Source organism: Periplaneta americana, chromosome 3 (genome assembly GCF_040183065.1).
Source record: "Periplaneta americana isolate PAMFEO1 chromosome 3, P.americana_PAMFEO1_priV1, whole genome shotgun sequence".
Taxonomy (NCBI): Eukaryota; Metazoa; Arthropoda; class Insecta; order Blattodea; family Blattidae; genus Periplaneta; species Periplaneta americana.
The window spans coordinates 160,690,447-160,708,707 of NC_091119.1; the positions used below are offsets into that span (position 1 = coordinate 160,690,447).

At 34.5% G+C, this 18,261-nt stretch overlaps 1 protein-coding gene across 5 annotated transcripts in view; it reads left to right on the forward strand.

The window, feature by feature from the left end:
- Nucleotides 1–18,261, forward strand: part of LOC138696773 (1-phosphatidylinositol 4,5-bisphosphate phosphodiesterase epsilon-1-like) — a 561,655-nt gene that overhangs the window by 466,883 nt on the left and 76,511 nt on the right. For 4 of the 5 annotated variants that reach the window (XM_069822163.1, XM_069822165.1, XM_069822166.1 and 1 more), the window contains 3 exons: nt 2,674–2,996; nt 3,916–4,061; nt 8,764–9,106. In XM_069822163.1, coding sequence (XP_069678264.1) covers nt 2,674–2,996; nt 3,916–4,061; nt 8,764–9,106 — 812 coding nt within the window. The remainder of the gene's footprint in view (nt 1–2,673; nt 2,997–3,915; nt 4,062–8,763; nt 9,107–18,261) is intronic. The other variant, XM_069822164.1, reaches the window with a different exon arrangement.

The following is an 18,261-nucleotide window of genomic DNA, read 5'->3' on the forward strand; positions in this document are numbered from 1 at the left end:
CCAACATCTTTGGCGCTGCAACCAAGAGGATCACAAAATCCTGGGTAGGATTGTGACAATTGAAGACTTGGGTATGTCAATACACTTCTGAAACCAAGCTCCCTACCAAGGAGTGCAGACATTAAGTTTCGTTAATAAATCACTATAAAAGATACAAGTGAAGTTGCCTGAGAGAAAGGTAATAGTTGCTGTTTTTGTAGGAGGACGTGGAAGAGTCGATATTGATCGATCAGTTTTACCTGAGATCAACAAACAATGAACGCAGCATAATATAGTATTTATTTGAAAGGCGAATTGAAAGAAGCCACAAAGTTCAAAAGAAATGAAAAATTAACTAAAGTCATCACCTTCCTTCATGACAACGCCCGTCGTCACTGCGCAAAAATCACACAAGATACTCTTACTGAATGAACTAGGCTGAGAAGTGCTGACAAAATCTCCATATAACACTGATTTATTCCCTTGCGGGTGATACCACTGCTGCAGAGAAACATAAGAGACTAAACATTTGCAACGAGTGACCTAGTGACGAATGAAGTACGGAAATGTCTGCAAAATCAACCAAAGATTTTCTTTAAAGAAAGAATCAGGAAGCTCCAAGTTCGCTGGCAGAAATGTGTCTATAAACTCTGGGACTATTTTGAAAAATAAGTTTGAATTTTTTGTGTTATGTTATATCTAGAAATAAATTAATTCTGGATCAAAAATGAACTCACTAATAACTAAAAAGAGAATAAGAGACATAAGCTTGTAACTGTAACATATAAAATCATAAATGCAGTATTAATATTAAATTTTAAATAATTGATCTTTAAATTTATTCAAATTTATATATCTTAATAACTTAACAAATATAAGATTAACCAGCACTTTCCACATATCCTTTTATGAATTTTATAAGTATTAAAGATACTGACGAATATTTTTTTCTAAATTAAGCATTTATTTAGATTTTGTGTTATTCATTTTGACTCTAAATTTAAGCACATCCTATTAGAGATTCACAACATAGTTATAAATCTAATGGAATCATCACCAAAGACGGAGAAAATTCTTGATTAAAAATGTCGGTAACTTCAACAGCTGATACTTTTATAGTAATTACAGTTTCTCACCCTTAGAGTTGCCATGCGTTCCCCGAAAAATTGGAAGTGCATTGAATTTTAGAGATAGTAAAAATTTCCCGCCCAGTAGCTAAAATTACGGATTTTGGGCACATTCAGTTTTTTACTATTTTAAATGCGGAAAAACGAAGGCCTAGTCTTCCTCAAAAACTATATCTACAAAAAATTGTGTTATAACCTCAAAATATAGTCAAATTTTACATTTCTAAATCTCTTCTGCCATTAATGCCTGTTGTCTGGAAAGATAAGAGCCCTAACCTTCAGCCATATTTCTATTCATAATTGCACAGTGCACTGATAAAATAAACACATTAACTATGCTACCCATTAAGGAAATTCTTGATATTCAAAACATAAAATGGAAAAAAAATAATAATAATAAGTTGTCTAGAAATTCTAGATTCTAATGCATCAGAGAAATAAAATATATTTAAGAATCGTTAAAACATTGAAATTATACAGTACAATACAATAAAATAATATTAACTATAGTATTTATTTTAATTTATTGCTGATAGTTCACCCAATAAGTTATGTATCTTTGTTCTGGCTTTGTGGAAGAGAATTATGGCAATTCTAAACAACCCACATCTTTGTACATTAATTTATAAAGAACTGTAAACGTATTACGGATGCATAACTCTGCTATATCGCATCATTAAAGCTATGCAAAACCAGTGAATCGTAATTTAATAAGGCATTACACTCTTTTCGGTAACTTAAAAAATTATGATTTAAGAAATTTGCACTCTACACATTAAATTATTCTTATTAATAAATTTATAGCAATGCAGAGTCCTTGATAAACTTTTATAAATTCCTATTTTATTTATTTAACGTGTAACATAACAAATTCATTGACTTATGGCTAAATATTCCTGTAACAAAATTTTTAATCGATCTCTATCATATGGCAGATAAACATTTTTCTTCGCATAGTCAGCTTTCTCTCCTTTTACGTTGTATCTTAGCTGAATTTTCCAATTACATTGCTCTGTATTTACTGATACTAACAAAATAAATTATACAAAATTTAAATTAGTTGAGGACATGTTTATTATTTCGTGGAAAAGTTAATGTTTGTGAAGTAATAAACTATCATCGAACTCTGTAATCAGTTACAATATCATCGTGGATATTTAAGATTATCTGATCACATGTAGAAAGTAAGTCTGCTATTGATGTTTACAAATTATTCGTATACGTATATATTTTTTAATCACAAATATTAAGTGCGTAACTTCATTTTCATTTGTGCTACATGGTAAAATTATGTTTCACCATTCATTTCATCACATTATAATGACAATTAAAAACTTCATTAAATTATTAATTAGAAAAGTCTTAAAAATGTTAAAATAATTATTTGTTATCTTGAATAGTTTGGCTTTCGACATCATGTTCTGACTAAACTAAAATTAACTTCTGGGCTAAAAACAATTCATAATACAAGCAGAAGCACGTGTCGTTGTTAAAAGGGGTATGTGATCCAAAAAACCACTGCTTTATATATGGAGGTGGTTGCGATGCCATGCCCGGGGTGTTCCAGAGCTGGTGAAGCGGTCGCTGCTGACCCTGCAGGTGGCGCACTCCGAGGAGCTCGAGGCGCTGCAGAAGCTGCTGCACTTCCCAGAAGAGGTGGCGCTACGGCTGGCTGACACAGAGTATCACCTATTCTACCAGGTCCCACCGATAGACTACTTACGTCAGGTGACGCTAGACCTCGGAGGTGGTACTGGCGAGGTCCCCACTCCTGCAGCGGGACCCGGTCCATCCGACCACCAGCATCCATCGGCCAGCGAGAGCGCCGCCTCTGCCTCTGCATCAGCTGCAAGACCATCTGTACGCAGCCTCATCAAACGCTTCAACGAGGTAAAAGATACACGCCAATATATATGCCATAATCACAGTGACTGTTGTTGTCTATTGTTATTCTGTTGTCTCCGTCCCTTACATACGCAGAAGAGAGTGGTTCTGTGTAACGAAAACAAACAGTAGAGGAGGTGGTACCAGATGCACAAAATGCACATGAAACTACATACTCATGAAAATGTAAATGTAAAAAATATGGTATCTGATGATGTCGCAAATAAGAGCGACGAAAACGTTAATACCAACAATTAAATATGTAGTATAAAGGTTTTATACTTATGTATAACGTGTTAAGTCATTGACGGAACAACATTAAATCCACTTATTAGCCCACACCTGTGGAGTAACGGTCAGCGCGACTGGCCACGAAACCAGGTTCAAATTCCGGTCGGGGCAAGTTACCTGGTTGAGGTTTTTTCCGGGATTATCCCTCAACCCAATACGAGCAAACGCTGGGTAACTTTCGGTACTGGACCCCGGACTCATTTCACCGACATTATCACCTTCATTTCATTCAGACGCTAAATAACCTAGATGTTGATACAGCGTCGTAAAATAACCCAATAAAATAAAAATATAAATATAAAATTCTATTATAAAATACAGTGGTCAAAAGAATGTGTGGACATTAATATAATTGGACGTTGTGTCTGTGGATGACGTGTCTACTTAAGTTCCGTTTATAGGCATCCAACAAGCAAAACTCAGTGCACAGAAACCAGCGGGCGTGACTGTCTCGCACAGATGACGTATGCTCCCGTTCCCAGCATGCTTTCAAGCCTACTGCAGGGGGGTAAGAGGGGTATAGCATGCGCGGCGCGAGGAGTTCGAGCTGAGTTTTGCTTGTAGGATACCCGTAGTTATTATTATAGCTGACAACATGCATAGGTCCACTAATGTATAGATCTGATTTGTGCAGGTGAGCTCGTGGGTAACACACCTCATCATCACACAACCAACACACGAAGACCGCAAGGCTGTCCTATCCTGTATTCTTCGAGTAGCGCTATCATGTTGGAATATTGGAAACTTCAATGGTGCCATGGAGATAGTGGCCGGACTGAAGTGAGTAGCTTTCTGGATGTGTGCTTGCTATTCTTTCCTTTTATGGAATCTGTTTTACGTTGTGATCCCTGTGGAAGTCTGAAATGAATCAATATAAGTAGAAAACGTAGAAGGTTTGAGATTCTGAGTTCATGAATTACTATAAATCATGTTTTATTCATAGTTATTTTATATAATATTATACAAAATGCATATTTTGATGAATAATTTGGTATTATTGTACACGAAACAGAAACATTTCTTCACTACATGAAAGACACCTGTTCTTTTATAAGACCTCTTACAACATTTCTTAATTTTTATTGTCCTTAACTTGCTTTACGCATGAATATTGTGTTTTTATTTATATAAAACTTAATGCCTATGTTATTTTAACATTAATGTGATCTTAAAATATGTTTTATAAGCTTTGTATAATTAATATTTAAATGTAGTCATGGAAGTACTAGCCATATTAATTTGCAAAACTAGGGATAAAGAACATGCATTTACTAGAAAGTACTGAAAATATTATGTAACAGTATATTTTTAAGGTTAAGTTTGAAATAGTAATGCTAAAAGTAAATGATATGTTACCTTGTGCACATCATGGATTAATCAGTGGGTTTATTTAAAACATATTTTATATAGAGTGGTAAAAATAGAGCAGTAGTGTTCGTCAGTGTAGTAAATTTCACTGTAATGTTGTGTTTAATGATCAAAGAAACTTTTGTGCTCTAGTATCTGATTTTCCTTATGATGCTCTTTCAGTTAATTTTATGTTACACAAAATAATTTAAAAAAGACGGCAGAAATTGCTAGAAGAATTTCTCCAAAATGAAGAATAGTAACTACAGAACTACAGGGAGTTCTAAATGATGGAAGACATCACCAAAGACCACGGCTGAGGGGCAGGGGTTTCTTTCGGCCTCCAGCCGACATGGAATGTTGTAGGCCGGCGGAAACTACTTGCCTCTGAGCCACAAACCAGTCTTATCGTCATCTTGGGATCAGTCGAAGAGACAAGAAATTCACTGCTTCACTGTTTCCTAATAAAATATATGTATTCTGATTTCATTCATGAATTTCTGCATAACTAATGACTTAAAATGAAAACTACATTTTAATGTTATACCTTTCAAATAAAGGTTCTTAAAACTACTTCTTAATGTTGTACCTTTCAAATAAAGGTTCTTAAAACTATTTTTTAAAGTTTTACCTTTCAAATAAAGGTTCTTAAAACTACTTTTAATGTTGTACCTTTCAAATAAAGGTTCTTAAAACTACTTTTTAATGTTGTACCTTTCAAATAAAGGTTCTTTTATGGCAAGTGTCATTATTTTGAAGAGTTGTCAGAAAGTAAGGTTCCTAAAACCATAAAAATTAGATGAGCAAAGTATTGCAAAAAAATAAACAGCACCATCATTTATACTCCTAAAATTGTTTACAGACTGATTATTAAAATATTTTAAATATTTTTGTCACGAGGCACGAATTTCAAACTGAGTTCAGGGGAGCGATGGTGAAATGTTCATTGTTTGCAATTTTTAATGTAGAGACTTCATATTTTGTATACCTCATCCTCTTTCTATAAGTATTCTCAATATAAGTGTCATTATAATCGGATGAATGGTTCTTAAGTTACTCAAAATTTTAAAATAAAAATTTGCGTATTTTCAAAATCTATCTCTTCTTATAAATTTTAAGTTTCATGCATGGGTTCTTTTTTACACATCTAATAGGTTTAGAAAAGATCTGAATAGTCTACATTTTAAATATAAACATATAAATGGAAGGAAAATTATTTTAAAATATATTCAAATTCGAAATTTAAATTTTTAGTCTTAAGGCACCATGTTTTATTTATTTTTTATTTCGAAAGTATTTAGTTTGTAAAAGTGGTAAAATGGCCTGTTAATCATAGTTTATAAAACATACAGTGAACATTTTTAAGTTCCTAATAACAAAATTTTGAGAGTATTTACACTTTGAAGGTAAGGAAATGTGCTGAAAAAAAGTAAGAAAACAGCTTTTAAAGTTTGCTTGGCAATCAAATTCAAGAGCTCATTCTTTTAAATACGATGTAAATTGTATACTTTCAAGCGCCTCAGGGCACTGAAACTTGGTAAATATAATATAAACAAGAGATTGCTAATTTATTCTTCACAAAAAAAATGAAAATACGATTTCTGATTCAAATTTACCAGAATTTGACCCATCTCGTCCCTTAAGGAAAAGAGGTTGTGATTTCACAGTACGATATCTTTGCAGTGCATGATGGAATTGCAATCGGCGCAATATAATAATGGAAGAAATATCCCCTCAGAAAAGCTAATTGCGTTTATATGTAGTGTGTAGCAGAAGAGACAACAAAACGAGCTTTTTGTAATTTAAAAAAAAAAAAATAATATTTTTGTTTTTTTGTAGAAAATGGAGTTATGATGCCTACTTTACACTTTGACGAAGTTTTGGAACTCTACGGCGATTGTATAATTAAATACGCTATCTTTAAAAATTCTACTCTCATTAAGTTTAAAGTATATGCAAACTTTCAAACTCATGTCCCCGTCTTTTTATGTTCACTTCTCTGCATTAGCATTGCTAAGGATTTTCCACAAATTCAATGCCAGTAAGCTGAAATGTTTACTGCCTGTTCTTTAAAGTTGTTTTTTCTTATACGAACTGGGAACCCGAAGGCTTGCACTGCAGCCTGAAGCTTATTGTGTTTACCACTCCTATTCTGTGAATGATTGGGTAGCCGAACGGCCGCGCTGTTATACAAGTACAGCACGCCGCATCATGAACTTAACCCATGCTATATGATAGGCCTATGGATGATGATATGTGAATTAATGATGGCGAAGTGAGTCTGAGGTCGAACGCCGAAAGTTACCCAGCAATTCTACTTCATTTGGTTGAGAGAAACCCTCTGAATAAACTCCAACCAGGATTTGAACCCGGGTCTGATCGTTTCACGGTCAGATGTGCTAACCGTTACTCCATATTGGTGGACTTCTTTAAAGTATACATAATATAGCCATGTTGGATTTTAAAAAAATCGGAACAACTGGTTAATAGGAACGGTAGACCAACATCGATAGCCGACGTTGCTCGCTGGCCACTAGGCACCGGGCCGTACCGAGCCGTGTCAAACAAAAGACAATCGAAATGACGGTAGTAAAATTCTCGACTATATTCTTAAATAATTCACTCCATTAGTCAAGTGCAAGGTTTATGCAGTACAACTGTGGTGTTTTAAATGCACCAAAAGAAAATGCAGATGTAGTAAGATCTTAAAGAAAGTTGTCACAATGAAATAAAGGAGGAAAAATATGTGTTTCAAGGAATATCATTCAAATGAAGGAAAGTAAATTTCCGGAAGTACGTAATTATTACCGCTTTGCCGTTTTATATGTGGTTTAGAGAAAATATATCGACTTTTACGAAGAAAACGTTTAGCGCCCATGAAATTATTCACCGTTTTCATCATATTATTGTTTAACAATATTACGAAACAAGAACTTTTATAAGGGCCATGACCGACAGGACAATCTTGGCTGTCTGCGCATGCGCGGACTTGGTTAATAAAAACCTAAACTAACCGAACTTAATCTTGGTATAAAATGCAAGACGTGTAACCGGAGCAAGAAGGAATCTTCTTGATTTGATCTGGAATATACACACGAAAATAGATTCAAATAAGGATCACGCTGCTACTGCATGAGAGGTCCGCGTATGCGCCAAAGCAAAACTGTTCCTGTCGCGAGACCCTTACCTAAGCCCGTAATCTACTCGCAATATTTACGTAAATACATCTTGTCGCTTGTAATCTCTCAGTAATGTTCGAACGAAGCAGGTAGATAGACAAAAAAAAAACAAATTTCTCCTTCTAACGACGCCACAGATCAACGTCATGTCCTTATATTGACGATATTGTGTATTTAGCTCAATTTGGTCGTAACCGTAACGGCACGGCTCAAAGCTACCGTAGCAAATTCTCCAGTTTATCGAAAAAAATCAAATGTGTGTATGCACTGTGAATGTTATAAATTTGAATAAGAATAGGTTTAATTTTTCCCCCTATTTTACAAGACAAGACTCAAAATGCAAGAACTTAGGCAGTTTCTAAAGAGATAAACGGTATTGTGAAAAAAAATTTCAGACATGATACTTAAGATTTGGGGAGATGAAAAATTTTGAAAATATGAATTTTTTACTTAAATAAGTCTTGAATTATTGAACATATAAATAAGAAACTTAAACATATCATTACCAATAAAAATAGGAGTGTGTGTACAAGAAATAAGTATCTACTTTAAAAAAATAGGGGTCATTGTATCAAGACGTACTATATTTTGGAACCTTGCTATCTGTTCACTCCTGACTAAGTCATATGATTTTCTGCTGCAATAGTGATATGACATGAATTAGATTTCAGTGATTATTGAATTAATAGAACAAAGTGGAATTATTCATATAGCTTTTACCTCTATGTTTTATACTAATTGAAATATCTGTATTTCAGAAACCATTATTGTTCAGTTACTGTTTATGAATGTGGTTTCTAGTATATCATCGTCCCACAGGAAATGAGTTACCTTGGAGACTACAAGAGGAATGTGTTTTGTCTTCTCTCTCCAGATCCATACGATGCTGACAATATATGAAACAAATGAGACTGTTCCTTACTGTTATGCTAGAAGCATGCATGTTCTCCTGACAGGTCAAACAAGCTGAAGCCTTTCTGGCTGTCCATCACAGAGAAGGAGGCTTTGCCAGTGCTAGACTTCCTATCAGCAGCCCTGCTATCAGCCGAATACGAGCGCGCCCTGGGCAGGGCGTTGGCTATGCCGGAGTGTCGAGTGGTACCATTCTTCGGGGCGTTCCTGCGAGAACTGCGGGAGATCCTAGCAGCAACTCCTAGTCTGGTGGTCCTGGCCCCAACGGGGGAGCACACTCGTCTGGAGGTGAGGCCCACCACCAACGCGCCACCTGCTGGCACGGCATTGAACTGTTCTCAGCGCCACCGCTCCCAGCACCGTCACAGCCACAGCCACCGTCCTGTGGTAAGCCACCTTGCCCCCTGGGGTTCGAACTAACTACCCCTCACTTGTCTTTATTATAATTCATCACCATAAGACAACTATAACCACCATTATTTTATTCCTTTTCTAACCCTTTTCCTGTATTTTTAAAAGAAGCTTTCCAAAGTTTTGTCTCAGTCAAATATGAGATTCATGTTTATTTTTAATGTATTTTAGCTACTATCTAAATTCGTAATTAAGAAGAAGGGGTATTGATATGAATACAGTTAAACTTGTTTTAATGTCTGAAGTAGAATTTACAAGTTTAGGCCTACTGCCAGTTTTTGAAAATCTCCTCCGCTTATACAGTGTTAAAAATATTCAGTATTCTGAGAGATGGTATATTCATCAGCTTGCAGGTCATAATGTCCATCGTAGACTGTCCATTACATTAATGTTCAATCCATATTAAGTCCAATGACAAAAATGTCCATGCTACAAATATGTTCAGTTTTCTTATGCCAAAATGTCCACGCAATAATGTTCATCAATGTCAATCTTTTTATTAATTCGATATTAACATAAAATTATTAAAGAATTAAATTATTTTAGTAGCAGTTGCAGCACAAATTTATTAATGAAAAATGGTTACTAAATGTTTGCAAGTAAGAAAGAGTCACAGAATTTACCACGATTTGATAATGTTAAGGAGGAGAAGTTACAGAATTTACACGATTGCATCAAGTTTAGAAAATTACATCAGTCAGTAAGGAGAAGTTACAGAATTTACACGATTGCATCAAGTTTAGAAAATTACATCTGTCAGTAAGGAGAAGTTACAGAATTTACACTATTGCATCAAGTTTAGAAAATTACATCAGTCAGTAAGGAGAAGTTACAGAATTTACACGATTGCATCAAGTTTAGAAAATTACATCATTCAATAAGGAGAAGTTACAGAATTTACACGATTTCATCAAGTTAAGAAAATTAAATCAGTCAGTAAGGAGAAGTTACAGAATTTACACGATTTCATCAAGTTAAGAAAATTATATCATTCAGTAAGGAGAAGTTACAGAATTTACATGATTTCATCAAGTTAAGAAAATTACATCATTCAGTAAGGAGAAGTTACAGAATTTACACGATTTCATCAAGTTAAGAAAATTACATAATTCCTGCTCAAGAGGATCCGTAATGTTTAATTTTAGGTGGTATGATATTGCTCTGAGGTGAAGCTTCACATAAGCTGGACTTATATTGCTGATAATATCGTACTATTTGTAGCCCCCTTCGTTGATTTTTTTCGTATTTCTTGCTTATTGGGCGTCTGGCATTCACATGACCAGGCTGTATTTGCAGTATCTGATGCTCTGTTTCATTTTGTTCTTGTATCACGTGATCGAGAAATCGCCAAATATTAACACGGTGGACTGATACTGTCCTCTGGAACCTCGAATGAAGCCCTTCAACTACGTGTTCTTCGTCCGATGGTGGCCATGGAAAGTTGATTCATAAACATTTCATTCTTCTGGTGGAAATCTAGGTGCAACAGATCTTCGTCTCCCTTGCACACGTCTACCCCTTACATAAACATGTTTCGTATAATCCGCAAGCTCTAGAAGATCCTCATGGACGTCCTCATACAGGATGTCAAATGTGGCTTGCATGTCTGGAAGAAGAATGAACGATATGGTCATAATGGCTAATAGTTCCTGTATTTGCTGTCTGCATGTTATTTTGTCTACTGCTGAATCAGTTCCCTTGGTCACAATATCATACTGGAATTGCATTACTACGTGGACATTTTGGTATGGACTAGTTGCCTTGTGGACGTTTGCGGCGTTGGACGTTTTGGGTTGGACGATATAGTGCAGGACACTATGGTGTGGACATTTTTGTGTATTGAACATCTTACGATAGATATTATGCCTGCTCACCATTCATCAAAAGAAAAAAAAAGTCTGATAAAATATAGGCCCAAAATTAGTACATTGTGAGATATGAGTACTTGTTCATCAACAACGTAGGATATGCTCAATGTGGTGAGTACTTGTTCATCATCATCATCATCATCATCATCATCATCGTAGGACATACTCAATGCCATTTCCATTGAAAAAAGAGCATTCGCTATTCTGAGATGTAGTAGTATTAATCAAAAACGAGGAAAAAGTTTCAATAAATATGGGTCAAAAATTAATATCTTTCGAGATATTAGTTATTCATAGATTTCAAAAAGGCATATGACTCGGTTAAGAGAGAAATTTTATATAACATTGATATTCCCAAGGGTGGAAGGAAGGGATGAGTGACGTATTCCGATGAGTGACGCAACACCACAATTGCCGCCCATTTCTTCAAGTCTGTTATAGAGAAACTTACCGCCTAATACCGATCTTGTAATAAAATGAAGTCAACACAATATGAAATTTAACTTGTTTTGAAACATATTGAAAAGGTTGTTTTGTCAGTTCTGCAGTGCAGATGTTAAATATTGAGCATTGTCGATTTTAAACTCATTTTAAGATCGGTATTCACCCATTCGTTAGAGTTCTGACTGAAATGTTCGTTTAACGTTTTGTACATTTGACAGTTCATATTTTAAATATAAACTTCTTGTGTAAGTGTAATAATGTCACAAGCATTTTTTATTATACAAAATTAAACTAAAGTTAAAATTTGTTAAAAATTGGATGGCTATGTAAAAATTACGTTTCAGAGATTTTATAAGGATATTCATGAATATGTTCTATTAGAACAAAGTATAATATTAATAAGTATACCGTAACATAATAATAATAGTAATAATAATATACCAAATTTAAAATACCGATCGTATAAATTGTAAAAAAAATTAGAATAATGACCTCTCCTCGACAAAATTTTGCGTACGCCACTCATGGAAATAATAATAATAATAATAATAATAATAATAATAATAATAATAATAATAATAATAATAATAATAATAATCATCATCATCATCATCATAATCATAATCATATAATATGTACTTATATATATAGAGAGGGGGGGAGGGGGAAAGAGGGAGAAAAATCTGAACGTGGAGCACGATGTATAGACATATAGGACGTTTTCAGATGCAGTGGGAGAAATTGGGATCATATTTCCACCCTCTTAACCAGATATTTGAGGAGGCTTTTCGACTGACAGACAAAACAAATTTCTTTTCTAATAAAAACAGGTCTATCAAAAAATAACATTAAATACTAATGTCTATACTTCTCTGACCTTGTTGTTGACAGACATACAGAAAAAGCAAATATCAGGAAACATCTCTTCGTTAAAGGGGTATAGAATCGGCGTAAATTATTAAAATCTCGAGATATTTTTCTGCATCAAAATGCTTCCTTCTTAACCTATGATTTTAATGAGACAGTAAAAATCATGTGTATCGCTAGTTGTTTATCTTTGGACATTGCCATACAATGCGTTCATACTGATTGTAAAATTGTATATAGGAATTTGTTCCATAGTCTAGTATGAATGTTGGAGTAGAAAATTAACATCAGAAATCATTCCAACTTGTAAATAATTCCATATTTAAATGTTTTATAGTGTTTTGATTTAGAGATGAATTTTCTATTTACCTTGTGTAAATAGTTCTGTGTACATATATGCTTTATTAGTATTTTTAAATTGTTCCCTTAAATAAACAATAGGCCTATTTATGTTTACATTACGTATAATTAGAAAATACATCAAATTTCCATTTATACCGTGATATAAATTACAAAAAATATTAAGCGTTCTATATGTATTAATTATTACAACAACTCTACAAAGGATGTTTGTTGTCGTTAAAAATCTACCATTACTGCGAGGTTTTGAATCCATGAACCGCAGTCTAGTGTAAAGCAAGCTAACCATCCAAATACCACTATCGACATATGTGGAAAAGTAACAAACTTTAATAGATAATAATTAAATTTCATAAATCTTATTGCTTTATCAAATATAGCCCTGTAGTAATCTTTTTTTTTAAGTGGCATAGTTATGAACCTGAAATTTACTAGAGTTCAGATCCCATACACGCAAAGAATTATCTATATAGAATTTGCTCAGGGAGATATATCTGAATTGGATGGTTGTCCATACACACTCAGACTTGCCTCCTAGATTTGCAATTCACCGAAAGTCGTAAGAGGTCGTAGAAATCAATTAAATGAATTATTTTCCGTGGAGAAATGTAATCACTCGAGAAATATTATTCCTTCATGGTTCAGCAATCATTTGTTCACTATTACTTAGCGCCATCCTTAAAACCATCTCTTTAGCCTGGTGAAAATTTGCGAATACAGATCTTGTGTTAGCATTTATTGCAATATTATTTGCTTTTAATTTTCCATAAGCATGAAAATGATTGATGTATTTCTGTATATTCTAACAGAAATGCGTGAGAATAGTTGCTCAAATGTTTACTTTATAATTTTCCGCCATTTTGCTACAGAGAACTGCTTAAAACGAAACAATGACGAAATCTCGACCGCATGCTCGCAGCTTTTTCTCCAGCTTAATTTGAAGAGTGCTACAGTCGGAAAAATTCAAGCAGGTGCTGAACTCTAGAGACTTGCCTCCAGGCCGAAAGTTTTAATACTTTTCACTCTACATGTTCTTTACATGGAATTTATAACAAATTATTACACACAGTGACCTTGTGCCACAATGCACTATGACTTTGATAAATTGCTAGTATGTTTTCAGAACAAAAATGCATAGATTAACTTAATGAAGTAACATCTCGAAATAACGATACACACCTATTCGTAGTAACACGACCCAGTTCTTGGCTTTGTTAACATTCAACCTACTGTAAATTAACTTTCAGTTCTTCTAGCATTTAAAGATCGTTCACAAATGCTTTTTGTTTAATTCCTATAAAATTTAAATACGCTGGAATTTATAAATAGCAATCTACATGCCGAAATAATTAAAATTTCTAGCAAGAGTACAGTACACTCCAAATGTTATTATATGCAGATGATTCGGTAATTTTCTCTACATCAGAAAATAACCTACCGAAGGAGCATTTCGATTAAATAATGCCAAAAATTACAGTATGAAAATATATCTTCAAAAAACAAAGCTATGGAAAATTTGTGAAAAAAGTTCAAGAAATATCAAAGTAGAGCTTGAAAGAAATGTTAATGAACATGCAGATGTATCTGAATTTAATTATCTTGAACACCTGATCTCCGATGTAGATCTAAAATCACAGAAGTAATATTACAAAATAAATTGAACTATTAAGTAGAATTTGGAAAACAGTTGCCGATTTTGATTAACGGCGACTTTGGCAGGCTGATAGGGATCGAGCCACATTTTGAGGTATCAAGGTTGCAATAATACACCTATTTTTCATCACATATGACAATTCTCCTAAGGCCTATATTACACTATCAAATTCCTGTGTCACAGAATATGATAAAATTTTTGATCAAATGTAACATTTAGACTATATTACACTATGCCAAAACTTTTATCATATTTTTCATCACAGTTCTAATAATGGATCCACAATAGTTCTATGCTTGTTGTAACAGTAAAATATGCAGTAGTGGTTACGGCATTAATACTAAAGAAGAAATCAAAGAAAAAATATATTTCGTCGGCTTAGAGTGTAAACCTGCTAACCAACAAAATGAAAATTTTACAGGGAAAACAAAAAAACTGAGTATAAATTAACTCTGAAGCTTTAGGGTCAGTTTTTTGTTTCCCCTGTAAAATTTCCTTTTTGTTAGCAGGTTTACACTCTTAAGCCGACGATTTAGGTTAGAGATTGGGGTAGGAAGAAAAGATACAAAAGGAATCCATCAAACTCTACTGAGAGAACTTCAGTGTGAAGATGTGAAATTCTATATATACTAAGTACCGGTATTTAATAATGGATGATGAAACATTTCATGTGACTCATAATGTGATATTAAAAGTTTTGTGGTTTTCACAGACCATGTGTACTTAATGTCCGCCATTTTCTTTCTTCTCAGTCACAGATTTTATCAAAGGTATGATGATGACCATAACTTTTATCACAGAATTATGTCACAGCTAGATGTGATCATATGTACTATATTACACTGTAAAAGATTTCATCATATATATTTTATCAAACTTCTGTGACACAGATATTTGATAGTGTAATATAGGCCTAATACTATCGCACATGGGATTAGAGATAAACGATAATTAAATCAGAACGAAGGTGTGGTTAGCGCGATGATTTCCCATACGTTATAATTGGCTTTCGTAACCGGATTTCACTATCTATCGTAGCTCCCCAAATTCAACGATGCTGGATGAGCACCGGTCCTATGCACTAACGCGCATCTCAGAACGCGAGGCCTAGGCACGATACTTAGACCAATGCGGTATACTTATTATGAAATAGTGTAACAACTTTAGTTTAATACAACTGTTGAAAAGGAAATCTAAAGATAAAACATATTAGCATTTGTTTCACATGTTACTCTCATGCTTAATTTTATGCATTTGAATTTCCTGTCATAAGCTAATCAGGGAAGCACTGTATAACATATCGAGAATTGTGTTTCTTTTTTTTAAATTACGGTATCGTCTTGAAGAAATGATATATTATTAATAAGATAAGTGAATAAAAAGTTTACTTCCGTGGTAATATTGATCACGAAACACTTCCATAACTACAGTAGCGTGCAAATTAATCCGAACAACGTAATTACTTATGCAAAAACACTCAAACGGGATAAGAAAAGGATCTAAGACATACCTCAGTAATCTATGTGGCCTCCCTTGTTCCTAATAACAGCTCTGAGATGATTTGGCATGGATTCCACTAATTTCCCACAAATATTCTTCATTTCTTCATCGCGAAACCGTACACCAATGAGGGCACAAATCATCTTCTCCTTTGTAGAACAATCCATTTTTTGCATTCTTCTTTTGCAAATTGACCACAAGTTCTCAATGGGGTTGATGTCGGGTGAGTTGCCTGGCCAGGGGAGTACCTGAATATTCTTCTTGTTGAAGAATTCTGTAGTTTTTCGAGACGTATGGCATGGTGCCAGGTCTTGTTGGAACACACCTTTGCCATCCGGAAATGATTTTTGCAGCTGGGGTACGATTCTGGTTTCCAATAAGTGAATATATTTGTCAGAATTCATCATTCCCTTGATAGGTATTAATGCTCCAGGCCCTTCATGTATAAAACAACCCCAAAACATTACTTTAGTGGGGCATTTGGGTGTTTGTTGGAGATGAGCTGCTGTTACTTTTTCGGATCCTTTCCGTACGTAAGAAACACGGTGGCCGTGGACCTCGAAATGAGACTCGTCGGAAAAAAGTACATTCTTCCAGTCATTCACTGTCCAGTGTTGATGTAATTTTGCCCACATTAAGCGTTTTTTGCACATTACAGAGGTTAGCAGTTGCTTCTTAATAGGCTTACGAGCCCTTCGTCCAGCTTCCAAAAGCCTATGCCACACTGTTGTGACGTGAATATTCGCCCCAATGGTAGCTATTAACTCGCGGGTTAAGTCGACAGCAGTTAGTCTAGGATTTAATTTACTTTTCCTGACAATCAAACGATCATTTGCAGGTGAAGTCTTCCTTTTCCGGCCACAGTTTCCTTTTTTTCTGGGGTGTGATGGATCCAGTCTCCCTGTATCGTTTTATGACCGAATTAACAGTAGCCAAATCGATGTGACATTCTGCAGCAATTTGCCTCTTTGTCATAGAAGAATGCTCTGCTAATGTTATAATTTTAGACCGTTTTCGTTGGGTTGTATCCATTTGTGAAGACGACAGAATGTACACAGGATTGTAGTATTAAGTCTTCAACACAACTGAAATGCTTATAAGTACAAAACGACAGGCAAAATGTCACATATTATAAAAAAAAAGTAATAACGACAGACCTTCAACAATGGAATTACACGTACTACAGATGTCAATTAAAGCGGTATGAGCAGCTGTGAGGCCAACAGTGACAGAAAATGTAAAAATATGCCGTGTTCGGATTAATTTGCACGCTACTGTAATTATCTTGCATTGAGACAATCATGATGTTGCAGTATGGTGATCCATTAGATGTATGCATTTTTGATGTAGATGATGAATGGAACCTCATGACATGTTCGTCCAATGAAAACTATTGTACAGATTGTTGACAGAAGAATCATGTGTACCATTTTGTATAAAGTGAATGCATGTAGAGGAGATTTGTGTTTGTCCATGTGTGTCAGTTTGTTATTGAAAATATATTAAACATAATCTGCCATATGCTGAAAAGGTATTTCAGTAGCCAAATATAAAAGTAATTTTGCTATAAAATATCGTTATATTTTCATAGTATTTCTAGTATATAATTTTCAAAAATTAAATGCACCATATTTAAATCAGGAATACCGTACGATGTTTATAATAATAATAATATACATAAAAATGTCTAATAAATTATTTACAAACAACTAGCCTACTTTGTAAGAAAAATTCACATCTTGTAAATACATGGGTCATTCAATAATTAGTGGCAACAATGTTTGTATGTGGCGCTATCAGCGGTAAATGATGCAAGCTGATAACAATGAGAAAGAAGAGCATCTGATGTGTGTTATCTGTGAGTTTGAAGACAATAATCTCATTTATAAGATATTTGTAGTGAGTTTAATTTGTAGACTGTTACCTGTAGCGCTCTAAAATGTTTAGCAAATACGAACAAAGATGCTTCATTGAAATTCAAATTGCAAGAGGCAAGAATGCTCGACAATGTCATACAGCATTACTGGAAGCTTGTGGTAGAAAGACTTCACCATATCGTACCGTGGCTAGGTGGGCGCATACATTTCGCAGCGGTAGGGAAGATGTTCATCAAAAACGTGGAACTGGCAGACCGTAATCGGCAAGTGAACGCTGTAAGAGCGCTGCTGGAAGAACACAGTTGTTGGTTATGATTTTGAAGGAATCCTTCTCACTCGTTCAGTTTCTGTCGGAAATCGTCTGAATGGTGCATAGTGCAGTTACTTTCTGGAACACCATTTACAACCTGAATTTTCATCTTATTGTGCTACATAATGGTGTTCGCTCTCACATAGCTGCCCCTGTGGTTAATTTATTTCGCAGATGGAACTGGGAAGTTCTGGAGCATCCTCCATACTCTCCAGATACGAGTCCATGTGATTTTGACTTTTCCCTGAAAA